Raw genomic sequence first — 27,978 nt, 5'->3', positions numbered from 1 at the left:
GGCTCCTAAAATGAAACAAACAACAAACACAAGCGATCAACGAAGATGAAACTTAGTTGATTCTTAACAGATTGAATCAACAACTACAGAGCTTGAAGGAGATATCAATCCAGAGAGAGATAATGTTGGGAGGGAGAGACGAAGTTAATCTTTGCTGGAGCAAATGAGACATCGATAGATTTCGGTCGTCGACAAAGATGAAAAAAAAAGTAAAACCTTAACATGGGGAATTTGTAACTTTTCAAAACTTAAGTTTTAGGGTAAATTGTTATTTTTTAAAACTAAAAGGTTAAAATAAGATAAAATTTTATTTTTTTAAATATTATGATTAAATGATGGTTTTATCTTTATCACTAATAGAGAATTTTAACAAAAAATAAGTGAGTGTTTGAGTTTTTAAAATTTTACAGATAAAAATTTGAAAATACACCAAACCTTGAATGAGAATAAGTTTTTTGGCCTTGTTGAAATTGTTAATCATTATTATATTATTGGTAAACTTTCTTTTATAAAAATATAGAGTATCTATTATTAAGAGTATATTTAAACTAAGTTAATTTAAATTCGAATATATGTTTTATTCAAGTTTGGATTCATCAATAATTTTTTATCATAATTTTTCTTTTTTAATAATTCTTTCTCGTGATTGCTTTGGTGTAGATTTTTATTTTAAAATTCAATTATATAACACCCGTTGTAGGGTATAAGGAGTTGGGTACTTTTTCGATGTACGACACAAAATCTTCCAGGCGAAAAATCTTTCTATTTTACCCAATATATAGATATACTATAGCTTGATGTGTATAGCTGTAGAGAGCTCAAAATAATAAAGGGGAAGAAAGACTGACAGAAGAGAGTGAGCGCACGCAGGCAATTGTCTCAGAAAACACTTTTGCGGGTGCGTGCTCACTTATCTTTCTGTCGGGTCGAAACTCTTCACTTCTCTCTCTCATCTTTACAACTCAGACTACTGAAAATTTTTCTTCCGCTTATCTGTTGACGTCCACTCTTCTCTCTCTATAAGTTTCTATAGAACCCTTGACTTATATCGATATTGAGGGTTAAAAATTAGAAGAGAATGAAAAACGAAAAGAAGTGACACGTTGAGGGTTGAGCTCTGCATCATGAAGAGAGAAGTTACAGTAAGATCGTATTTAATTTTTTTATGAATGTGTACGTATGTATATTAATCTTATATTATAATAATGAGAATAATATCTGATGGAGCTTGAAATTGGAAAGCGTGACTTTTCATGGTCCTCTATTTGTCTTTGAAGATGGCGAACAACTTGAAGGTACGCTTGGTTACTGTTCATACCTTAACGGAAAACTATAATTTTCTTTTGGAATTTTTATGTTCTTTTTCGTTTTCACCTTTTTCTGTGCTTATGAAATTCAAAACCCTCTTCTTCCTCCTCCTCATCTTTATTTTGACCTCCAATTTTGGGTGTTTTCTCCTCTTTTTAGCTTGTCCCAGTGGGTTTTGTCTATAAAGTTTTCAAGTTTTTGTTTATTGTGAATCTTGCTGACATCTGTTTGATTTTGTTTCCTTTTATGTGTTGCAGCTTTGCTACTTTATGTTTTTGCTTCCTCTTTGTGATCTGGATTTGGTTGGCATCAAAACTTTTGTGTCTTTGACTCGATAATTTTTTTTCCTTAAATGAGAAAAATAGTTTGTTTTCACTTCTGGGAAAATATGCTTGACTTTGTAGCCATGAATGAAGTTTCCCAAGAAGGCAATCTTTTTGTTCAGGTTGGGAATCCCTTCTGAGCATGCTGATTTTTGTCGATTCTTATTTTGTTCCCATTTTAGGGCAGGAGCAAATTAGGTCTGTTTTTGTTTTTATTTATTTTGTTTTGGAGAAATTAAGAAATTTATAAAATATAAAAGAAAATACAAGATAGGAGGGGCATACCCCAAGCAAAGTCACAAAAACTCACCATTCGTTTCCAATTCATTTAAGTGTATTATTGTTTTCAGAACCATTTGTTGTTTGGTTCTGGGGGGCAACAACAAACATCTTCTATTTCCTGGAGCGTAATTACTCAGGTAATTTTCTTGCTAATATCTTTTCATCTTAGCTTTGTTTCCTCATGTATTTTGCAGCAATATTCTTCTGATTTTATGTGATTTATTTGGTGGATTTGTTTTAATTTAAATGAATTCACTAAACAAGTTTGAGTTGATTGGCAGGTTGGTGTCATGTTTTTCATGTTCTGATGCCATTACTAGTTTATTTAATAATGTTAGGAAGTCTAGATGACATATTGATTCATATCATAGGTCTCATAATTTACACAATTCAATTAGTAAGGTTGAGTTTTTTGGTAGGTGGGTTGGATATTTTTCATGCATACCAGTTATCTAGTTTGTGTTTCTGATATAATCAGTGACCAGATTAATAAAAAAGTCTTGATGAAGTTCTATAGTGTTCTTGTGGCTTATTATCCTCATAACCTTCCCTTTTTCTATGATGTGTGGTCCTTATTTGCTCAACTGTGCAGCTTTAGCTGCATAAATTTTTTAATTGGTGGAAGAATTAACTCTTTCAACAACTTCACTGGGAAAGTGGCTGTAGATTGAAGTCAAGGGATATGAAATCTTGTGTGCTTTGACATATTTTCATATGATAGTATTGAATTGGAATTTTATATATATATATATATATATATATATATATATATATATATATATATATATATTTGTAGCTTTTTTTTTTTTTAAACTAAAATTTGCTTTGCATGATGCCTGTGTATTGTAATTATATGTCTCTCTGGAATTCTTTTTCACATTTATTCTTCTTGGAGATATTTGCATCTACTGGCATGAGGTGCTGAATCATAAACAACATTCTAAACCTTTTATGCAAAAGCATTAGCATGAGTTTTCATGGCATGTTCATTTATGAAACCCATATAACATGGTTTCTTGCATGCTATGAAACTTCATATCACGCAATTCTTTATGTCATTCTTCTATATCATCTCTTAACTCATTTTCTTTCCATGGATCCTGAGTAAGTGCTTTATTATGACTCAAAACCAGAATATTGAAGCAGAAAAAGGTGTGGAAATGATGAAACAAACAATCATCCAAGGATGAAATTGCCTGGATTTAATTGCAACCATGCTTAGGATTAAGATGCTTATATGTCAAGTGCATTGGGTCATTTTATACATAATGAGCGATCAGTTTTGTAATAACTAATGATTCAATAGATTGAGATTGACCACATGAAAAATTAGATTCTAAAAGATGTTGTCGTGCCCCTTTTCTTTAAGTAACTTTTGGTGAATTTGTCTTGAGAGGAAGACCCTTCATTTATTTGGTGGGCATCTTTGGTCCCATGAATAGATGGAAGCACAATTTCTCATGTTAGAAAGAAGAGTAGAGGTTAGCTTTCATTTTAAATGTCACTAACCATTGAGGAGTAATCAAAGGACAGCATCCTTTTAATTCACATATTTCAACAAATTTCATTAAAGGTGGACAAAATTACAATTTTATCTCCTAAAATGATCATTTTGAGATAAAAAGTTAAAATATTCCTGCATATTTCATGTCTAAAATTAAGTGTTATACTTTGGTAGACAAAAATTAATTTTTTGTCCCCTAAAATGATTACTCTAAAATAAAACTAAAAACGTTCCTAAAATTAAGTGCTATACTTTGGTGGGCAAACATTGGTCATTCTGAGACGAAACTGAAATCATCCCTAAATTGAATTTTTTATGTAGTGGCAAATATTGTTCAATTTTTCATTTAATGAGCTTTACATGTCTTTACCCACATTACTACATGTCAATTCTGTTTCATTCTGAGTAAGGTGTGTTTCTGATGATTAAACAATGTGACATACTATTTTGCTGACATTTATGCTATGGAAATACATAAAAATGTCTCTAATTAGCAAAGTTGGGTTAGAATTTATCTCGTATAATAACTTAGATTCATTTGTCATAAATAAATTCTAGGCTTTCTTAATTTAATTGAATATTTTAAGAAGCAAAACTAATCTGAAAATTCATTTTAAATCAAGTGTTTATTATACTTTACCATATACATGGTTCATGTGTTAAACTAAAACCATCTATTGGTATATTTGGGGTGAGCTACTATGTCAATTATTGTGACCAAAGTCCTTCATGTTCATCTTACAGTCTTGTTAAAAGTTTCTCAACTTGATTTCAGTTTGATCTTTAAAGATTTTAGTATAATTTTTTTGCTCATTAATTGTAAGATGTTTGTTCACTATCTAAAATGAGTAAAACTATGTGTACTAACATTGAGTACTAATATATATACTAATGGTAATGTGTTATTTTATTTTTAATTCAAAATCACCAAATGATATGATGATATGCTATTGTTAGTACACAAATTAATATTCATTATTTAGACCCGTAGTTTATTGTTTTTATCATTGCATCCGTATGACAAAAAGTTGGCCATTGGTGTTTGTGCCTGAATACTAATTAGGAAGTAAAAATTTTCTCTGAAATCTTTCTCTATCAAGGCAAAATTGAAGGAAAACCATTTAACATGCTATGTGAAACTGGTTTGAAGATGGTTCCATAAGACATTTAGCAATGGTACATATTCACTTACACAAACATAGATAGGGACTTGTTTTCACATTGAAGGTAGAGATATTAGTATTAATGTTGAGCCTCCACTTACTAACTTGAACTTTAGGGTTAAGTGGTAACATAATATTAGAGTCAAAGCTTTTTAGATTAGATGTGAGCCTAACTGAAGGAATTATGCAAGACAGTTAATCCTTGGAGGCTTATCTTATTGAGTTTATTTTAGGTCAAGTATTAACTTAGTAGAAACAATCAAGCAATATCGTAAACCTAAGAAGCTAATCTTTTTATCTATCTACTAACTTAAGCTTTTAGGTCAGATGGTAACTTATTGTGATATTGTTAGAAACTTGAAACCTTCAACACCTGAATCACAACATGAAATTAAAGCAAACCAACACACCAAAAATTGAATGAAAGAGCCTTCACCACTGCTATTTTATATATGAACAAGGACACATTTACAAGATTGGTCCCTTGTAGTAAGTAAAAAAAAAACAAAAGAAGAAGAATAAGAAAGAAAACAAATACCTAAAATGATTATTAGCAATTCGAGAAGCCATAACCTCTCAAATCAGCTAAAGGCTAACCAAACAAAACCCAAACTCTTCTCTTGCTTTTTCGTTGTTATAACCGACTCTGATGAATATTCCAATTCAGTTTGGACTCAACTAACGATGTAGCATAACACTCCAAAACGCAACATTCACTTATTCCGGTTTACCCACTACCTATCTATTACATCTTCACTCCAATCCTTATAATTCTATCAATTTACCCGCTACTCGCATCTTCACTCTAATCTACATAATTCTATCCACAAACAATCCTAACAAGTATCAAAGCCAAAGATTTCAAATTCAACTTCCAAAATTTGAACCAGATAAAAATAAAACCGAAGCCTCCACCAACTAGTTTAATAATTTAATTCAATTATTTACTAAACATAAGGAATGGTGCAACTTTGTAAAACCTAAGTGGCTAATTTTTTTATCTAAAGCACGGGAAAAATCGATATATAAATTAATTAAAGTTTCCTACTAGTGGTTGGTAACATAAAGAAATAAAACATTTAACTCAATGAAGTCTCCTACCTTCTTCACTATTGTGAGCTTCCTTTAGTGAGAAATATTTGAATGCGGTATGTTGACTAATGGATTTTGTTTTTCTTGAATTAATATGCATTTTCATCCTTTTGTTTGAGATTTTTTGGTGTTGTGAGAGCTAAGATTATTTAAATGCAACTTAAAACTATGAAATCATCCAACATAGAAGACCATTTTTCTAGTAGTGTGTGTGAAAATTTTTTTACAATGAATGACAATGACAATTCATTCATGACCTTTAGTGGTGGATTTTCACTGAGCTTATGGTCAGCTTGAGCTTGACTTAAATCCATATTATCCAATTTAAACTCAAGCTTGTTTGAGCTAGTGTACTATATTACTGGAGGGTTGTCAATAGAATAAATAATTTTGCTAGCGAGGTAACAATATCAGCAGAGGGATAAATAATGTTGTAGAAGAGACAAGCAAGCCAAAATCGAGAGTTTGGCTTGAATCCACCCCTATGGCCTTAATTAGATAGACCAAAAAAAGGAGGAATTTAGATTTTCTCATCTAGTAATAATGTTTAGTTGACTAGTAATAATAATATTTTAGTTATCAGAAAATTATCTATCCATTGGGACAAAGAAATTTGGTTTGCTTATGTTGTCTTCACTCACTGTTTTTGTAGTTTGTGATCAATTTACTTACAAGTATCAAGGCTGTTTTTATCAATATTTTTTAAATATTTGGGATTTCTAGTTTACTCCAGCTTAAGATAAGTTGATAGTGCCCTAAATATCCACTGTTTACCCCAGAAGGACTATTGTTCTGAAGATGGAACTGGAATGTGCTAGTTTTATAGATGTGTGTTTCTGTTGACATGATTTGAAGTTGGTGTAGGTTGTGACTGAGGTCAAGAGATGGAGTATGGTTTGTGCAAGTTTTCATTCTCCAGTGTCTTTTTTTATATCCCCCTCTTTTAGAGTTGTACATAAGCTGATGCTAGTGAAGCATTCATGGTTATATAATGCTCCATTAAACTGGTTTTGTAGTGTAACATGTGCATGGTTCTGAAACTGAAAATATAAAAAATAATAAAACTTGCATGAAGTGATATGATCCATGTTTCATGAAACTTGGTTCTGAAGCTGTTGCTGCATTTTTATTTTTCATCTAATTATAACTTTCTTTTTCTCAAAGTTTGAGGTTGACTTGATGACTTAAAGACACGGATCTAGGGTTTGCAAATAAAGAATTAGTTGTGAGATGTCAAATCAAGTAATTCTAGTGCTAAAAATCTGCATATTTAAACTGTCTACCATAGTAGAAGCTGTAATTTGGAAAAATAATAATCTTAAAGTTGTGCATCAATCTAGTTTTGCTTGCTTGATCCTCCCCATGGTTAAGAACATGCCACAGAGTGGATTAGGGCTTGCTCTTGACCATTGTGAAACTATATATGAACCCAAACCTAATCTTTTTCGCTAAGCTTGCACTAAAATCTTTTATGGTGGCTTTATGTTGAACCTGGATTGATCCTGCAGGTATGTCTTTTACATTCTGTCTGAACCTCTTCATGTCATATTCTGAATTGCCTTTTCTTTTTTTTATTTTTGCTGTAGTGTTTGTTTCATTATTTACACCTTTTTTGCTCCTATATTGCATTTCTTTACTTGACCATCTGTCATGTTTTTCTCGTGGACCTACTGCATTGATCTTATATACTCGTATATTGTGTAAAAGAGGCATTGCATTTAGTATTTTACCTTAACCAGACATTGTTATTGTATTGATAATCATCTACAACTTAAGATTGCATTCGAGTCGAGTCAAGCCTAGAAATGACTGGTTTGAACTCGGTTCAAATTAGTAATGTCTAATTCAAGTTTAAGAATAGACTGACGCAACTACCTAAAGAAACTATACAAAGCTAGGGATGTTTTCTTTTGAAGACCTATCAGAGTATCTACAATTATAGAGTTCAAGAGAAAGACCTAACAAAAAGATATCAAAAAACCAAAAGAGGACCTAAGCCAGTTGCTCATGCTCAAACTATAAAAAAAATCATTTACAACATAATGCATAACAAAGGCAACTATGAAAAGGTTAATGACCATGTCATTGGCATTGCTAGGACAAAATGAGGACACTTGAAGAACAGGCAGATGACAGGTACTGGGATTGGTCTGAAATAGGAGATAAAGAGTCATCCAAGGATCTGCAGACTTTGACAAAAAGGAGACTATTGTAATAACTTTCCAAGATAGTGTGAAACAGGCAGCAAAAATAATGGTCTGTCTTGTGGGAAGAAGCTGCTGCACTGGAAACAATAGCATGAAATTGGGACTGTATTTTGGAATCAAGATAAAGCAATCAGGAGCAGCAGATAGCACACAGAGACAGCAGGAAATTCCAAGATCTGTCAAGGTTCCCAGTTGCAACAGGACTTCAGACAATTCGCCAAAACATTTTGTCAACACAACTTCAATCCCTGGCTCAGGAAAGAAAAGAAGGCTTGAGGCAGAATCTGCAGAATTTTGCAGAAAATTTTCAGGATACGGCTGGCCTGAGACTCCAAACTCTGCTGCAAAAACAAAACTGCAGAACCAACACCTGCAGAATATGGGCTGAAATTGAAACCTAGGGAGACTGCACACATAGTTGCTTCGGCTGAAAATACTGGTCACCAAAGCCAGAGAACAGAGGCAGGAGAGATCAATGATGGAGCAGCAACCCTGAACAACAGCTACCTTAGAAGAAAGCAACCAGCAAAGAAGGAAAGCCAGGAGGAGAAGACTGAGAACACAGAAGGCAAGGTTGTGCAAAAAATGCAGAACCTGCAGGACACCAGAACCTATCCAGAAACTCTTGCAACAAAGAACAGTCTGTATCCAGAGCAAAAACCTGCAGAGGGCCAGCACCAGAGGGACCATGCAGAAGCAGAAGCAGGGAGCCTGTGGCAAAAAAGTTGGCAGTTGAATGATGCAGCAGGATGGAGAACTGAAAAAACCATACTCTGGGGGTGGAGACAGCATGGCTGCAGCAATTTGGCATAATTAAATGGCAGCATACAACCATAGAAGTCATCCTGATGTGGATAGGAACAGCTGGTTGTAACAAGGACTTCTTCAAGGAGTGTCTCTGCAAAACAGCTAAACATATTAGAACCAAGGAACTCCTGTGATGGGAAAACCTGTCCACCATCCAACGGCTTTTACACCTCCGCCAGGCAAGTATCCTCACTCCCAGCTGGAAATTACACATCTGATCTGAAAATGCTCTTTGGCAGTCCCCAATTCTTTGCTATGGATGCATTTTTATTGGTGAATTTGAATTTTGTGAGATCTGAACCTTTATCTCTAACCATTCTTCTAATATTGTCAACAATCCTCTCTTTAGTTTGCACGTGTGAAGACAAGCATCTATAATTACGCTCTCTCCAAATTGAATAAACACTAGCACCCAAACTAATCTTAGCCAATGTTTGCACGAGGCCTTCCCCTTTCCAATCCTTGGTGATAGCTTGGGTTCTATTACCCAGTAAGGATAGCCCAAGGATTTTAATCCATATAAACCAAGTAAAAGGGCATCAAAAGAACAGGTTGTCGCAATTCTCCTCACTTTAATTGCGAAGACAACAATTAGCATTGTTGATTAACCCATATCCTAGGAGTTTGTCTTTCATGTTGAGCCTCTCCATTATAGCTTTTGTCTTTTGTGTTGAGCCTCTCCCTTATAGCCAACCAAAGAATAATAGAGTGCTTATGGATATTCTTCTTGTGTCAAACCAAACCATCCCAACACACTCTTGTCTTCCTAGAATGCAACTCATTCCAAGCCAAGTTAATTGAAAAGTTACCATTGGAAGAAGGGTGGACAAATAGCTTTATTTTCCCCACTTGAAGGACTTATGGTAACCTTTTCTTTCAACTCAATCCAATCTCAAGAGTTTGTCTTCAGTCACTTCCAACGCCTCTCCTCGATGATGTCACTGACCTTAGCTAGGGTGCTAAAACCGAAGTTATCCATAATATGGCTACCAAAGTTTTCCATGATGGGACCTAGGGAATGCCAATTTTCATGCCAAAGGAAGGTACTACTCCCATTGCCAATGAGGATTTTAATTTTTCCTCTAATCTCTTCTCTGATCTTCATAAGCTTTTTCCAAAACCAAGGACTTTCCGCCAGCACATTAACTTCCCATAAGCTTTTCCTTTTCAATCTGTTATTTTTCACCCAATTCGCCCAAATGGAGTAGCTTTTGGATTGGGCAAGGTTCCAAAGATGTTTAGTGATAGCCGTTTTGTTTCATTTCTTATTAGTCATGAGGCTTAAACTGCCTTCTCCTTAGGAACACACACATCATCTCATGCCACCTTAGCTTTGTGTTTATTCATATCTACCCCTGCCCAAAAGAAGGTTCTCAAACTAGCATCAATATCAGTAAGGATCTTAGCAGGAAGGAAGAAAATGGAAGACCAATAAATTTGGATGCTAAAAAGAATGGCTTTTACAAGAGTGAGTCTTTTAGCGTAGGTGAGAGATTTACTTATCCAAGAAGTGATTCTTTCAATAATTTTTTCAGTAAGAACCTTGCAATTTTCTTTAAATAGCTTGGTGGAAACCATGAGGACCCCAAGATATTTTAAAGGAAGAGTGCCAACTTCAAAATTGAGGATCCCACTAATGCTAGCCTTCTCATCATTTGAAACACTGGAAAGGAAAATGTTGTTGTAATGATTAGCTTTGAGACCAGACCAGTTATGGAAATAATCCAAAGCTTCCTTGATGATCTTAACACCTTTGATATCAACCTTGCAAAAGAGAATTAAATCGTCTACAAAGCAATGATGAGTGATTTTGCTAGCCTTGCATCTCCAGTGGTACTCAAACTCCTTTCTTGTGGCTAACTTGTCAAGAAGTCTTGAAAACTCATCCATGACCATCACAAAAAGGTAAGGGGAAATTGAGTCTCCTTGTCTAAGGCCCCTTGTGCTCTTGAAGAATCCTGTAAGCTCCTTATTAATATAGATGGAAAAAAATGGTGTAGTAATACATTGTTCAATCCAATTCACAAAAGCCAAAGGAACACCAATAGTTTAAAGGATTGTAAGGATAAAGTCTCAATTCACCATATCATATGCTTTCATAAGGTCCACTTTGATAGCACATCTCTTCCTTCTTTACTCTTGCTTGTGATAGTTAAGGAAGAGCTCTTGACATAGGAGAATGTTGTTACCAATTTTCCTTCTCCCAATAAAAGTTGTTTAAGCCTTGTTAATAAAATTAGGTAGGATACCTTTGAGTCTATTAGCCAAAATCTTCGCAATACATTTATAGAGGATGTTGCAACACGAGATAAGCCTAAAGTCTTTACAAAGAGAAGGTTTATCACATTTCAAGACAAAAGCAATAGTTGTGCAATTTAATTCCTTAAGAAGGAAACCCGAAGAGAAGAATGATTTGATAGTTTCACAAATATCTTGGCCAGTGATATCTTTATAAAAAAAGAGCATTGAAACCATCGGGCCCAAGGGCTTTCTCCTTGCTTATACCAAATAACATGTTTTTGATTTCTTCAAAAGAAATTTCCTTTATCATTTCCTTAGCAATGTCATGTGGGACATGATAATCAAGAAGCCCCTCATAACCTTTGTCCCTAAACCCTAAGCTTAGTCCCTTCAAGTGTTTACTAAAGGCATCTTTTATCATCTCCTTATTAGTGGTGAACAAGCCATCCTCAAGAAAAATGTTATTGATGGAATTTCTATTTCTCCTTCCCTTGATACACTTAAAGAAATAGCTAGAGTTATTTTCTCATTCTTTAAGCCATTGGATCCTTGACTTCTGCTTGAGAAGAAAGACTTCTACTTAAGAAGAGAATCTTCTTCCCAACTAAGGTGCTTAAGATTGCTTGAAAGCCTTTTTTCCTCCTCATAAAGCACCATGTTCCTCGGGTTGTAAGCAAGTGTACTTTGAACATATTCAAGCGCAAATCTTGCAACCTTCACCCTTTTGGAAATACACCAATAATCTTTTTTATTGAGATCCTTCAAGGATTTTTTTTACATTTTTGACTTTACTAATGACCCGATACATAAGACTACCATTGATCTCCTCACTTCAAGCTTCTCTCACCAATGGAGAAAATTTTCATATTTCACCCAAAGATTGAATAATTTAACTGCATTCTCCTCTTACACTCAACAATATGAGGAGAGTGATCTGAGAGACCCCTTAGGTTTGAAACCACTAATGATCTAAGGAAAATGCCACCCCAATTGTCCTTGACAAGGACTCTATCAAGCTTGCACTCTATTCTTCTTTTGCCTTTGCTATTATTGCACCACGTAAAGAAATGGCTCATACATCTCAAGTCCTTAAGGTGAGAGTGGTAACAACACTAGTTAAGGTCATCACAATGAGCATCAAGAAGAACGGTCCCTCTATTTTCTCTTAAGCTTCTAATGGCATTGAAGTCCCCAAGCACTACCCAAGGGGAATTTCTAGAAGCACCCACTTGCCTTTTTAAGTCCTCCAACAAAAGCTTTCTTTCACTAGTGAAGTTAAAGCCATAAGCAAAGAAACAAAGTTTTTAAAAGACTTGCCTGTCAAGATTACCTCACAATGAACCACTTGCTCCAACTTACTCAAAATTTTAACATCAATCGATCTTCATTTGGTCCCACGCCAACCATATACGCCCTCTAGGATTGAGGTCATTATTGTTGACAAAGTTCCACTCTCCAAAATAGTTGTCTAACTCTATCCATATTAGCTTCTCTAACTCAGGTTTCCAATATAGCCATAAGAACAAGATTGTTGCTATTGATAAAATACTTCACTTTTTTTCGTTTAATAAGGGAATTGAGAACCCTAATATTCCAAGCGCCAAATCTAATCATGAGGAGTATCAAAGGGTGGGAGATCTCAAGTCTTCTTTGCAAGCGTCCTTTTTTGTTTTCTATTTGAGTTACCCTTGCCAACTAGTTGTATGTCCTTTTCATCAACTTTTAAATAGATTCCAAAGGGGACAATGGCAAGAGAGTCTAAATCTTCCACCTAGGTAGTTTGTTTGTCCGAGAGGTAACAAACTAACTTGTTCAGCAGAGATAGAGGAATAACCTTGCAAAATTATCTAACGCCAACTTGCCACCATTTGCCAAAACCTGTACGGTATCCTGCAAGGAAGCTGTATGAGCTCTTTTATCCTTTGTCACAACAGAACCAAAAAAGACCTATATAAAGCCAGGTGCAACAACCAAGAGGGAAGTCTAAACTTCTTCAACACACAATGAGGGCCCTTTCGCTGGATGGGACAAGCACTCTTTTTTTCGAACACAACCGTGGAACAGTTCTGAACTGCACTAAGACCAAAGACAGCAGCTTTACCTTTGGAAGAAATACTCAATGGAACACCAATTGAAGAAGCAGTCTCTAATACTTGTTCACTGGGCGGATACCCTTCCATGAGGTAGGCAAATATGTTAGAAACCTCAACACCCACGGAATCAGTTTTGGAGGTAGGCCTGGGAAAGGATTTAGCACTTGCAGTAACTCTTTACCATTTTTCCTTTTTGGCAACCATATTAAGGTTTCTAGTTCACTTTCTAACGATAAAAGGTTGCCCTCCAAGGAGTCTAGGACCATCCTCAATAATTTGAAGTAAATCATCCAAGTTGCTAAATTTAATTAAGAGCATATTTTGACAGCCCACAATTAGCCCAAAGTCTCTCAACAAAACACTGAGGCAAAAACCAACAGCAAGGTTGCCCCATTTCTTTGCTCCTAATATAGCTATTTCTTTGAGGGAACCGCACAAGCATAGCCAGAGGAAGAGCTAGCAAGCGAGTGGAAAAATTCAAAAGTCGAACAACCTTTTTTCTTCTCGAAAAGCTTGGCCCAAGGATGGCCAACCAAGGGTTTTGCACTTGAGATTTCATAAGAGCCATCGCCATAATCCACAAGACCCAAGGGGGTAGAAACATCCGAGAGAGGACCTTGGAAGAATTCTGAATACCTTTAGCAATTTGAGTACCTAAACTAGCAACAGAAACGATAGGAGGAGCCATGACCAAGGCCATCAACCAGAGAGCTGCAACCAAGAGAGCAAAAAACCAACACCTAGCCAAAGTAAATCAAGAGATCAGAAGGAATACCATGCAAAGCAACAAATAGAACATTGTATGGCAAAAGAAACAACCACTTCGAGGCATCCACATAGAAACACAAAAGCAAGCAAAACCACAATGGTAGCCACCCTAAGCAACACAAGAAAAGGCCCAGACTAAACCCCCAGCCTTAAACCTTAGGCAAGAAAACCAAATGCCAAAGAATGTAATCCAGGAGAAAAGCCCAAGAACTAGAAAACTAATTTAGAAACATAGCAAAATCGAAACCCAACCGACACACTAGCGCCACACTAATAGAAGAGGCTTAGAACCAAAGAAAGCCCAACCTAGAAGCAGGGTACCACACAAGCCCCACGTGGCAACCAATGCACCCAAATCAAACGAGGTGCCAAAAGATGAAAAAGCAGCAGGAGATGACAACTACAACCAGCCTTGAACAAACAACCTAAAACATGTTAGCCAGACGAAAATAAGGCAGAACAGCTCTAACACAAAGCAAGCAACCGCACAACAAACAAGAACTAGAGACAAACTAGGAGTGCCAACGTATCGATCCCCACAAACCAAATTAAGGTTGAAAACCCTTATTTGCAAGAAAAAATCCTCTCTACGTCCCCATATCCATGTGAAAAAATCTCCTCCTTATATCCTTTAAACATATAAATATATTAAATAACAAAATTAACTAAAATTAAAACCAACCCACTATTTCAAATTTCGCGAATAACATATGTTAACTGCCTTAATATGCACAATAAAAGCATAAATAATCTAAAACTATAATGATATATTAGTATTTTAAGTAAAGATATTAATATAAAGGACTAGAATGGGATGGGACGAGACGAGACAAGATGGGACGGGGCAGGGCGGGCCGAGGCGAAGCAAGGAATGGACATATGTATCCCTTCCCTAATTGCGAAGATATTTTTTATACTTGTCTTTACCCTTTTTCTCATTTCTATTAGAAATTTTTTTCCTGTTAGGGTCGCGGACCCAAAATTCGGATCAAAAATACCATTTCTAATAGGGACTTGTCTTCACATTGAAGGTACAGATTTAAATATTAATGTTAATCCTTTATCTACTAGCTTGAACTTTAGGGTCAAGTGGTAACATAATATTAGAGCCAAAGCTTTTTGGATTAAATGTGAACTTAACTGAAGGAGTTATACAAGACTATAAATCTTTGAAGGCTTATCTTGTTGAGCTAAAATAAGCTCAAGTATTATCTTAATGGAGGTAATCGTGCAACATTGTAAACCTAACAAACTAATCCTTTTATCTATCTATTAACTCAAAATTTTTAAGTTGGGTGGTATCTTATTGTGGTATTGTTAGGAACTTGGGACCTTCAGCACTTGAATCACAACACTCCAACAAACTAATGCACAAACAATCTATTTCCAAGAAATTGAAACAAACCAACACACTAGAAACTGAATGAAAGAACTTTTACTGTTGTTTTATATATGAACAAGGAGAACTACATCACATTTACAAATTTGGTCCCTTGCAGTAGGTAACCAAAAAGAAGAAAATAAATAGAATCCAAAATGATAACCAGCAATTCAAGGAATCAGGACCTTCCAAATCAAACAAAGGTTGCCAAAAAAAAAAACCCAAATTCTCTTGCTTTTGCATTGTTACAACCAACTCTAATAAATATTCTAATTTAATCTAGACTTAACTAAAAGACTCTGCATAACACTCAAAAATACAAAATTCATGTATTCCATTTTACCCGTTACACACCTATTACATTTGCCTGCTACTTGCATCTTCACTCCAATCCAAATAATTTTATATCAACATACCTGCTACATGTATCTTCACTCTAATCCACATTCTATTTTCAACAATCCTAACAAGTATCAAAGCCAAAGAAATCAAATTCAACTTCCTAAATTTCAAGCAGATAAAAATATAATTGAAGCCTCTACCTAATTATTTGATAATATTTTAAATCAATTATTTACTTAACTGAAGGAATGGTGTAACTTTGTAAAACCTAAAAGGCTAATCTTTTTATCTGAAGCATGGGGAAAATTGATAGATAAATTGGTTATAGTTTCCTCCTAGTGGTTGGTGCAATGAAGAAATAAAATATTTAACTTTATGAGGTCTCCTACCTAATTCGGTACTATGAGCTTCATTTAATAAGAAATATTTGAATGTGGTATGTTGACTAATGGATTTTGTTTCTCTTGCATTATTATTATGCATTTTTATCCTTTTATTCATGGTTTGAAATCATCTTTTGATTTTGTGTGAGCTGAAATTGTTTAAATGCAACTTAAAACTATGAAAATCAGTTGGCGTAGAAGGTCAATTTTTCAGTTGTGTGCATGAAAAAGGGTTTACATTAAATGGCAATGGCAATTCATTCATAGCCTTTAGGGGTGGATTCAAGCCAAGCTCAGGGCTAGCTTGAGCTTGACTCAAATCCATAATACTCAGTTCAAATTCGAGCTTGTTTGAGTTAGTAAATTTTATCGTTGGAGGGTTTGTCAACGAGATAAACAATACTGTTGATAGGATAACAATATAAGCAAAGGGATAGACAATGTCACCAAAGAGAAAAGGGAGCCAAACTCAAGAGTTTGGCTCAAATTCACCTCTGGTGGCCTTAATTACACACACTAAAAAGAAGTAGAATTTATATTCTCTTATCTGGAAATAATGTTTGGTGGGCGAGTAATAATATTATTTTAGCTATCAGAAACTATTATGTCCATTGGGACAAAGAAATTTGAATTGCATATGTTGTCTTCACTCACTGTTTTTGTAGCTTGTGGTCAATGCTCTTATAAGTATCAAGGGCAATTTTTATCAATATCTGTAAATATTTGGGATTACTTGTTTACTCACAACTTAAGATATGTTGATAGTGCCCTAAATATCCACTGTTTACCCCAGAAGGGCTGTTGTTCTAAAGATGGAACTGGAATGTGCTAGTTTTATATATGTGTGCTTGTGTCGACATAGTTTGAAGTTGGTGTAGGTTGTGACTGCGGTCAAGAGATGGAGTATGGTTTGTGCAAGTTTTCATTCTCCAATGTCTTTTTTTAACCTTTTAGAGTTGTATATAAGGTGATGCTAGTAAAGCATTCATGGTTATACAATGTTCCATTAAACAGATTTTGGTAGTGTGACATGTGCATGACACACTGAAAATGTAGAAAAAAAATAAAAATAAAAATAAAGTTGCATGAAGTGATATGATACATGTTAATTTCATGAAACTCGGCTCTGAAGCTGTTAGCTGCTGCTTCTTTTTTTTTTTTTTTTAAATTTTCATCTAATTATAATTTTCTTTTTTTCTCAAAGGTTTGAGTTTGAAGACCATATATCTACTACATTACTTTTGTGGTCATATTCTTAAAGACATTAAAATAGGGTTTGCTAATCAAGAACTAGCTGTGAGATGTCAAATCACGGAATTCTGGTGCTGAAAATCTGCATATTTAAACTATCTACTGTAATAGAGGATGTAATTTGAAAAAAGGAAAAACCTTAAATTTGTTCATCAATCTAGTTCTAGTTTTATTTGCTTGACACCCCCCACGGTTATGAACATGCCATGAAGCATGTTAGGGCTCTCACTTGACCACTGGAAAACTATATATGAACCAAGATCTAATCCTTTCTGCTAAGCTTGCACTAAAATCTTTTATGGTGGCTTGGTGTTGAACCTGGAATGATCCTGCAGGAATGTCTTTTACAGTCTGTCAGAACCTCATCATGTCATACTCTGAAATGGCCTTTTTTTTAAAGCTATAGTGTTTGTCTCATTATTTACACCTTTTTCGCTCCTATCTTGCATTTCTTTAGTTCACCATCTGTCATGCTTTTCTCCCGGACCTAGTGCATTGATCTTCTATACTCTTGTATATAGTGTAAAAGAGGACTTGCACTCATTATTTTGCCTTGACTGGACATTGTTATTGTTTCGATAATCATATGCCAGTTAGGGCTGCCTTAGAGCTAAACCAAACCTGAACATGGACTGATTTGAGCTCAGTTCAAATCTATAATGGCTAATTCGAGACTTCAAGTTTGTTTGAATTGACTAGATATGTTGTTGAAGGGTTGCTAAAAGGATAAACAAGATCGCCGGAAGAGGATTTGAGTTGAACTTGAATTGAGCTTCCGAATGAACTTGGATTTGGATCCAACCCAACTGCCACTTACCTTTCAGCTTTTCATCATTTTTGTTATGTCTTTATGCCTTTGATGTGAAAACAGCAAGCTCAACAGGAAGGTATGAGGTACCTGCTGCGCCAAACTTTTTGTTCATATCTTATGTAGTGGAAAGTCGATAATTGCAGTTTTATTGTCTAATCATGTTTTAGCATCTTCATCAAATTGTGACTGTCTTAAGTTAATAACAAATTGTCAGTATTTTATTATCCTCTTAAGGTTTAAAGGCTGATTGTCTTTGAATGATATGTAGATATAGCAGAAATGTGTGATCAATTTATGAAGAAAATTTATGTTACTTTGCTTCCACACGTCCATCTTTGAGTGACCATTTTATTCAGTATGTTGAAGTCAAAAATCTCATATCCAACAGGAGTCAAGGGCTTTCAGTTAGTATAAACCCATTATTTTCCTCTCTCCCTCATGAATAGCTTGTAGCTCTAAGTAGTCTGCTATGTGCGAATTAAGGCAACACTAACAAAATATGTTAAATTGAAACCGAGTGAACTTCAGTCACTGATTTACTAAATGCACTGAATGAGGCAAAACATTTCGGAGATCTATAGCATTGACATAAATCAAGGCATTGGAGGCACAGAAGGTATGATAGATTGAAAATGAATGAGAATTTGCTCATAAGCATGATAGACATGAGTTTCTTGTGTAGGGTTGCAAATAAAAGGATTTTAGAGAAAAATGACTTTCTTTCTCCTTCTGGGTCCATTCTTTTCTGTAAAAAGCATATGTAGTTAAAATTTTTTCTGAAATTGGCCCTTATTAGTCAACCATATAGTGCTAACATATGAAACTAATACTTCATGACTTTGATAGACGATTTCTTCCTAAATTTTTAACTTATACGAACGGTTAATGAGTCCATTTGAGGTTTGTGTTATGCATGGAATGATTTTATTATCATTGTTTGTAGACATTTAAGGCTTATTACTTGAAACTTCGGAACTGTTAAGACTAGAACTTTGAGAAAATGCCAAGTTAATATCATTTTCAATCATTGTCAATTTGGTTTTTATTTCAGCAATCTTATACTATTGTATATTATTAACCTTCTACAACATGTTTGTTCCTTAGAATAACGATGGAAGAAGAAATGTTAAATGTGATTTCAAATGGTATACCAAATGTGATTGCAGAGTAATCGGATTCAACTAGCAATAGTATCGATCCTACGAGCAAGCATATAAGGCATGTGAGTATTGCCTCCCACGTAAAATTCAGAGTGTTGCACCACAACAAAATGGGCATTGGGGTGCCCAAATATATGCCGACAGCTATGTATAGCTTGGTACCTTCAAAACCGAGAAGGAAGCAACTATGACTTATGATAGTGCATCAATCAGGTTTCATAGTGCAGGCTTCCACAGAAATTATGCTTGGACAAATATAACTATTAAAGAATCCAATTTTTAAAGCCATTCTAGTATTGAAGTGGTGCTAAACATGATTATGAACGGTCCCAATGAATCAAAATTTGCATATTTCTTGAAAAATTGTTCCAAATATGTGCCAAGAAATGTTGGTTTCAGTCTAATGAAGGCTTATGGCAATGGATGGCTTATGTGTCAGCAACTATTCCAGAAGGAGCTAACAGCAAGTGATATGGGTAAGTTTAATATACTTGTCATCCCAAAAAAGTGCGTTGTTACCAAAAGGAGCTAACACCAAGTGATATGGTTAAGTTTAATATATTTGTCATCCCAAAAAAGTGCGTTGTTAAGTACTTCCAATGCCTTTTTGAAAGTGAAGAAGAGCATATTTTTACTAATAAGGAAAATGTGTATCCAGTTTTCTATAATAGGTTGATAAGGCTATGGAAATTTCGGTATTGCTATTGGAAAAGCAGTTAGAGCTTTGTTTTCACAAGGGGTTGGAAATGGTTTGTGAAGGAAAACCAATTGAAGACCAATGATATTATTGCTTTCTATTCATACAAATACGTAGAGAAGACTCAGGTGACTAAGATGTTCCAAATATTTGATGTAAACAAGGTCAATCGTTGTGACACTTTAATGCAGATGTTTGGCCATCATGTTGACGTAGAAATAGATTAGATCCTTGAATCAAACAGTCATGTTGATGAGGATGAAAATGAGGCGCTTGGTCTCGAGCACAATGCTATTGAACTTTTTGGTGTAGAAATCTTCGGAGGTAGATATTCTTCGTCTGGAAATGGCTCTATATTTTCATTTGAGCTGTGCTATGGAATTCTCTATTTTTTTTCATTTTGTTTCCAGGTTAAAGCTATAGATTCTTTATCAATAAAATCATATTTTGTTAGGGGTGGACACAATCCAAGTTGGCCCAGGTTCAAATTGTTGTTCGATTTGAACAAATTGAATCCAAGTAAAGGTTTTAGCTTGTTAAGTTAGATTTGAAATCAATATCTTATCAGCATTATTGCGTTGGATGCGAGATCTGTGACTACTTTTCCTCTTCTTTCATAATGATTCTTCTTTATTTTTAACAACACTTCTTCTATGATGTCATTAAAAGATTAGCTCAAGTAAGTCAAGCGTAATCTTAAGCTAATGATTCTTGTTTTGAGCCAAATGTGAACTCATTTTTAGTTTTGGCTCATATTGGCTTAAATCTCCTTGATTTTTTCCACCATGCATTTGGCAGAAGCTAAAGAAGTGACATTTTTTAGTGTAAGGTTAACTTCGAAATTTGAGGGTGCTATAGGGAAATTTGAATTCTTATAAAGAAAAATTTATGGTAAATTATCAAAAAAATTTGTGCCACTCAGGGTGGTAATTAATCCGATTCAAGTTGAGTTATATTTAAATATCTACCCTAGAGTAGATAAATTTGTAGTTGAATTGGGCGAATCACACTGAGTTGTAGTTCAATTGTCAGATTAAACCTTCAAATTGAATCAGCATGGCATCAATGTAAAATCTTGTAATTATTGTGACTTGACATGAAGTCTTAGTAATTGTAAGAGGAAATTGTTGTTTTCTTTTTTGTAAATTTTAGAATTGTAGAAATTCGAACTTCACACCCGGCACACCCATGGTCATTTGTACTACCAAACTAAAGTCCATTTTGATTAAATGTAATTTACAATTCATATTTAATAATTAAATAAGAAAAATTATTTTGAATAATATTTGAGTGAATTACATTTTCGAACCCAAGGTTTGCTACAAAACACTTTTTCACCCCTAGTTAACATAAATAAATTTTTTTAACCAGAAAATCAAATATCAATAACAACTTTTCACCCAAATATAAACTATGTTAATAAAATAATAGTATCAAGGAGTAAAATTATCATTTTATTTTTCAAAATTATCGTATAACCTTAAATTAACAAAAATTGAAAATAACCTTTTAAATATCTAAATTATATTAAAAATCACAAATTTTCCTTTTTATTACATTCTCATCATTTTTTCATCTCAATTTATAGATAGAGGTGTTTTTATTGTATAATCGTATATTAGGGGATAGATTGTAAATTTTAAAAATATAATGGATCTTTATGAAAGTTTTTAGAGATTGTTGTAAATTTTTAAAAAATTAGGGGTCTTTTAAAAAAATTTTAAATATCATTTTGCCTCTTAATAGTTTTAAAGATGATAATTATACTCCTAAAGAATTGAATAAAATAAAGTAGTATTTTTTTATGGATTAAATTATTATGTTTAAAACGTTTGAGTATGATAGAAATTTGTTGTTTTTTATTTTGAAAACTAACAAATATTAAAATTACTATTTTATTTTTATGTGGTTAATTTTTTTAATAGAGTTTGAATTTGAGTGAAAAAATGTTATTTATGTAACTTAAAGGTGGAAAAATTTTTAGACCAAAACTTTGGTATGAAAATGTTATTTACTCATATTATTTTAATGTTTATTTAAAAATTTGACCTATTCCATTAATGATTTGGTTAAGGTAGACCTTGACCGGCTTCTTGACTAAGTCCAAAAACATTAGTATAGCAACAATCGGTTTTATCGTGAGCAAACATGATAATTAAGAAGAATTTAGATAGAATTAAAAAATGAAGCCATTCGTACTTTGATTGTTACGAGCCTGATTTTATATTTTTCTTGGCCCAATTAGCACCTTTAGGAGATATCGGGCCTAGGGCTTATCCTGCCCAACTCTGAGTCTCCCAATGTCATGATTCATCATCATGACCAAAATTAAAATTAATTAAGGCACTAATCACCTTGGTCCCACTTTAATTAACTATTAATTAGGTAATTACCCACTAATTATAATGTAATACTCACTCATTATTAATTAGGTAGGATTCTCTTTTCCATAAAAAAAAAAATAATAAAATAAAAAACAAAATTAGAGTAATGTTATATGTATACAATTTTGGTATATAATTTGGGTACATAGATGATATGTCATTATATAATCGACTATTATTTTATCTTTAATTTAAAATTATCGATTACATGATAATATATTATTATTAATATACATAAATTATATATTAAAAGTGTATACTCATAGTTCTATTAACAAAATTATACTTATAAATTTCTTATACCTCAAGATTTTTTATACTTAAATTAGATAATCAATCCCTGTAACATGGTTGAAATTGTTAATCATCATTATATAATTGGTAAACTTTCATAGATGAATATAGATTGTCTCATCATTAGGGTTGGATTTAAGTCAAATCAATTTGAAATTAAATATATGTTTTGCTCAAGTTTGAAAGCTCGTCAAAAATTTTTCACCAAAACTTTTTTCTTTGATAATTATTATTCTTTTTTTTCTCTTTTTTTTTTAAGTGACTGATCATCTTTTTTGATATTACTATTCACCATTTAAGCCAATTAAAGTTTAAATCAAACTTGTCATTTTATATTCAAGTAAACTCATCTTAAACTTTATACGGTTTTGACTCGACTCAAACCACTGCTACTCATTATTAGAACCGACGCAATAACTGTAATTATGCTTTGAATTACAATTAAGAATGATGTGATTAGAGAATAAAGAAATAATAACCTAGTTGAACTTATAAATTCATGATACAATATGGTTTTATGTATTTCCTGCGCATGATTAATGTCTTGTGCTAGGCCAATTATGTAATTTTCTCTGTGGCTAATAAATTAAAATTTTAATTGATACGTGTAACTTATGAGTCATTTTAGAGATTGAATTTCATATAATATTATATTGTATTTAAAATTTTGGCAATATTCCCAATCTCTAGAATTAGATAAGGATTTCAATTTAAAGTAACACTTCTAAATTTGCAAAAATATTCTTGATATTTATAGCCCAAAATTTCAATAGCTCTATGAAAGTTAGCCATGGTCAACATCAAAATAATTCTTTTGAAGAAAAAATTGATTATATAAAATATTAAATACTCATAAATAATATTTTTATATTCACATTAAATATCAACCAAATCAAATTATTGGTTTAAGATTTAATCGATTGATTGATCGATCAGAATAATAATATCAAAAATATAAATAAAATTATTTATATTAAATATTTTATTAGATAACTATTCACAAAAATATTTCTAACCAATGGTTGATTTTTGTTGACATCAGCAATATAAATAAATTTTTGTTGTAAATAGATTCTTTTTTTTTTTTTTTGAGCTATTTAAGAAGTCTCATAAAAATGAAAGAAGGTGATGCCAAACTTTCCATGTGCCATGAACATGAAGATCAAAGTGAATTGAACATGACAAAATCAGCTCAATGACAGGTGCCTTTTCACACGAAACAATTTTTTCTGTCTATGCAATGTCTTATTCTAGCTTAACAAGAATTCCCCTCTCTCTTTCTCTCTTTGCCCAATTGATTATGAGGTCTTTCTTCATTTTCAAAATTGGCAACACAAAAAAGGGTCCCTAAAACACTTTCTTGGCTGTAAATGCTTAAAGCATGTGCTCCATAGCCCACCAGTTTGGCTTGCATTTGGATAGCTCCACTTAACCTATCTTGATGAGTACTAGAATTGACTGTGGTCACTAAGTTCTGTTCAATTGGACAAAGACTTCTCCCATTCTACATGTGCAATTGGATAACGGTATGTTAGTAATATTATTTTTTCTTTAGATTTTTGTTCAAAAGAATTTGATGTTGAGATTTTTTAATTTTTCATATTGGGTTTGAAGATAGCTTCAGACTCTATTCCCTTTACTTGTTAGTCCCAGAAGTAAAGTCCTTGCACCCTTTAGTGATGTGACATGCAAGTATAACTTGATATCAAGGCTTTTGATATCCTAAGTTTCAATAATACTCACACAAATGGTCGGATATTAATTGATACAAATAAACTGATATGATATGTCAATTATTTTAAGCCAATTTGAGTTAAAGGACAATTGAACCAACAAATTAGTCCGAACATTGAACTACCTAGAAATGATTTTGTCTCTTTTGTTTTGTTGAAGGGTTAAAATTATATATTCTTAAAGGTGATTTTGTCATTTTTTATTTGTACAAGGACCGTAGTATTTTCTCTGGAGGGTATAAAAAATTGGTGAGAGGTAGCAAAGACCCTATTTCTCATCAAATGGTTAGTTTCACTTTTCTCTTGGCCATTGATTCTTTGGCAACTCCTCCCAATGCCCATATAGTCATTTCAAACTTCTACGTTGATCTCCTAGTTGTCATTGTGTCATTCTTACCTTTGATAGCTTCATCCCACACCAATCTCATCATCACGAACTAGCTCTATGCGTTAATTTAAGTGACTCACTTCCAAAATCTCATACAAAGATTAAGAAATTGTAGTTAAATCGATGATTTATCCACGACCTAATACGACTTTCTTGGCTAAAGCCATTAGATGATGTCTAAAACCATTGCCGCCTTTAAATTCAAATCGAACTAGTTAAACTATTTTAGTGTTATCTGAATTTTAAAATCACGTATATTCATTAGTACTCATGATTCGTATATATAATATTACTCTCTGAGTGTTTATGAATGAATATGAGGACTGGGTGGAGTAAATGATTCTAAATCTTTTAACTCGATAATGAAAGGATTGCCATGAAAATTTTATCCAATGAACATGCAAAAGTAGTATAAAGCACTCCAAGGGAAGACAAGTTGAGTTAGTGATGGGAAATTTTGGGAGAATTATTGAGAGAGAGAGGGAGAGAGATGGAGATATATCATCATCAACTTTAGGCAAATTCTGGCCCTAATCCAACTATGCAAAGCCACTTGGACCTCTGAGAAGATAAACGACACACAACTTTTTTATCATTGAAGGGATTCAGAATTACAACTGCAAGGCTGTGATAATAGCCTCTGGTTTTCCATTTTGAATCTATGGATTCAAAAAGCAATATCATGGACATTCAGTTTTGAGTATTGAGTTAATTAATCATTATGTCTATTATGTTATTCTATCACCTCACCCAAAAGATTGAGGGTTCAGAGAAATTCATAATGTTAATAGATTGATGTTTCCAAGGCAATATTTGGTGGGCACTAGTTAAAAAGCATTATAAATGCAATTTGGAAATAATTTTATTAAATTGCATGAATGGTTTTAGGTATTTAAAACGTTTTTACTACTGCTCTTGAATGTACCAATGTGAAGATAATTTATTTGCTTATTGAGATATCATGGGACAGAAATGACATATTAGAAATGCAAGAAGAGAAACAAAGACACATACCATCAATCCACCTAAACATGAAAGCATCATTTCAATGGTGGCTACCATGATTTATCCAAGTAATATAAGTTCAAATTTTGTTTTCAGGAGTCCGACTATCAATCTGATAAACCCGCTATGAGGGTTTTTGATTTCAATACGAGCATATTAAAAGATGTTAATATATACACTCAAATTCATTTGTGAAAAAAAACGAATCAAATATTGGTTGCGAGTACAAAAGAAACCATAAATTCACATAGAAGCATCACAAGTTTAATGATTCAAACAAGAACAATAATTTTCTGTCACAACCACCAAACAAACACAACTATAACACAACATAATGTGATGAAAGAAAGAACCCCATATGGTCTTTGCTTTTTTCTTCCAATTTCTTCAACAACAATAATCTAATTCAACACAATCATTAACAATCTCTAACCTTGCAATCAAATCCTCTTTCTCCTTTTTATTCTGCTTCTTCTTCTTCAAGCAAGTGTAGAATTTTTCTCATTCGACATCCAAACAATGTCTTTAAGGGCAGGTCGAAGCTCCTTGCTGCAGAACTGATTATATTCCAAGGTGTCGCCGTTGTCTTTCTTCACTTCCACAACCACAAACGACGGTGTTACAGAGAATATATCAGCATTAATGGCTAGTTTCCCTTTTCGCCCACACTCTTGGCCTTGCAATCTGACTCTTGACTCACTCTTTTTCACATTAAATTTCACATTTTTTGCCACTTCTTCAAGCTTCGAAATCACACTACTTGCCGGCCTTGTTGTGGCGAATCTCAACTCTTCTTTTTCCTCCCTTTTTTTCTCCTCAAACAACGGCGACAAATCAAATCCCTCTGACAAAGAAATGATATGGAAAGCGTTCAACGTTTCAGGCTGCTTCAATTTGTCGCCGTGGTTTATGTCATCAACTTCAAAATCATTCTCCTGTTTGTTGTTGGATTTGATGTTCTTCGGCACAGGCTTCTTGAACCAGGATGATTCCATAATTTTCGAGATGGAAATTCTTGTATTCGGATTCGGATCAAGAAGTTTTGTGATCAATCTTCTGGCTTCTGGAGAAAACCAGGGTGGACACTTGAAATCTCCTCGATAAATCTTCCTATACATAGCCACAATGTTATCATCCTGGAATGGCAAAAAACCTGCAAGAAGAACATATAAAATAACCCCACAAGACCAAATATCCGCCTTAGCTCCGTCGTATCCCTTTTTCCCGATGACTTCCGGTGCTACATAAGCCGGTGTACCGCAAGTTGTGTGCAATAATCCATCCTGTTTCAGATGCTCAGAAAAAGCAGTAAGCCCGAAATCTGTTACTTTCAGATTTCCATCTTCGTCTAGTAAAAGATTTTCCGGCTTCAAATCTCGGTGATAAACCCCTCGGCTATGGCAAAAATCGATGGCGGAGATCAACTGTTGGAAATAAACTCTTGCTAAATCCTCCCTTAATCGACCTTTGGCAATTTTGTTGAAAAGTTCGCCGCCTCGAACCAGCTCCATGGCGAAATAAATCTTGGATTTGCTTGCCATAACCTCGTGAAGCTCGACGATATTTTTGTGTTTCACCATCTTCATTACCGAGATCTCTCGCTTGACTTGCTCCATCATGCCTACTTTAATCACCTTTTCTTTGCCGACGACTTTCATGGCGACGCTTTTGCCGGTTTGTAAGTGGCGGGCGAGGTAGACTTTGGCGAAAGTTCCATGGCCTAACAACCGACCCAACTCGTATCTTCCATGAAGCAACGACGGCTGAGAGTTCTCCGTGGATGCCATTTAATAAAAATATTTTTTTTACAGAAATTATACGATTACAGAAAGAGAATAACAGAAAAAGAACGAAAGAAAGAGAGAGAGCACAAGATCACCCGTCTTCAACGTGTTTCCGGTGGCAATTCCGGCCGCCAATGCACCGTTTAACACGTCCGTACAGCTCAGGCTTTGTCAACGAAGGTCCTCCCATCTCTCTGCATTCCCTAAAGGGCTTGCAGTGATTGAAATTCTGAAATGAAATCAGTGAGTTTATGTTGAAGATGACAAAGGGTGGCAGAGACAGAGAGTTTTGCTTTATTCTTTTGATTCGATGTACAAAGAAGCTGTCTTATAGGAGGTTTTGTTGAGGATTGCATCACCACAGTCGGCACCGAGTCCACCAATTTACTGCCACGTGTTGGGATCATAACGGTGGAGATAGAAATCTCTACATGATTGACGTAATGGCTTTTTGACACGTATAAGTTATTGGGAAACCAACACCTTGCATTGCAAATTATTATTTGTGTCTTAATATGGTAGTATGAATGAAAATTTACTAATTATGTGGACCAATGACTGTCAATTTTTTTTCGGC

The 27,978-nt window shown here is 34.0% G+C and overlaps 1 protein-coding gene and 2 long non-coding RNA genes across 4 annotated transcripts; 2 read left to right on the top strand and 1 right to left on the bottom strand.

Annotated features, from left to right (window-relative positions):
* The first annotated feature begins 831 nt into the window (after positions 1-831).
* Positions 832-18,189, top strand: LOC123199968. 2 transcript variants are annotated; one of them, XR_006498473.1, is made up of 4 exons: positions 832-1,295; positions 1,566-1,753; positions 1,982-2,050; positions 3,047-18,189. It is a non-coding gene; the product is annotated as an uncharacterized LOC123199968 (long non-coding RNA). The 2 variants fall into 2 exon arrangements; XR_006498472.1 differs by having other exon boundaries at positions 1,566-2,050.
* Positions 18,190-19,123: 934 nt separating this feature from the next.
* On the top strand, positions 19,124-20,380 carry LOC123199969. Its single transcript, XR_006498474.1, has 2 exons — positions 19,124-19,592; positions 19,775-20,380. It is a non-coding gene; the product is annotated as an uncharacterized LOC123199969 (long non-coding RNA).
* A 5,479-nt stretch (positions 20,381-25,859) lies between these two features.
* LOC123200666 (CBL-interacting serine/threonine-protein kinase 6-like) lies at positions 25,860-27,716 on the bottom strand. The gene has a single exon (XM_044615987.1). The coding sequence runs from the start codon at positions 27,402-27,404 to the stop codon at positions 26,097-26,099; it is 1,308 nt and encodes a 435-aa protein (XP_044471922.1). The 5' UTR covers positions 27,405-27,716; the 3' UTR covers positions 25,860-26,096.
* Positions 27,717-27,978: the final 262 nt, after the last annotated feature.

Source organism: Mangifera indica, chromosome 17, assembly GCF_011075055.1.
Source record: "Mangifera indica cultivar Alphonso chromosome 17, CATAS_Mindica_2.1, whole genome shotgun sequence".
NCBI lineage: Eukaryota > Viridiplantae > Streptophyta > Magnoliopsida > Sapindales > Anacardiaceae > Mangifera > Mangifera indica.
The sequence above is the reverse complement of the archived record's forward strand: the minus strand, read 5'-3'. Positions and strand labels throughout refer to the sequence as shown.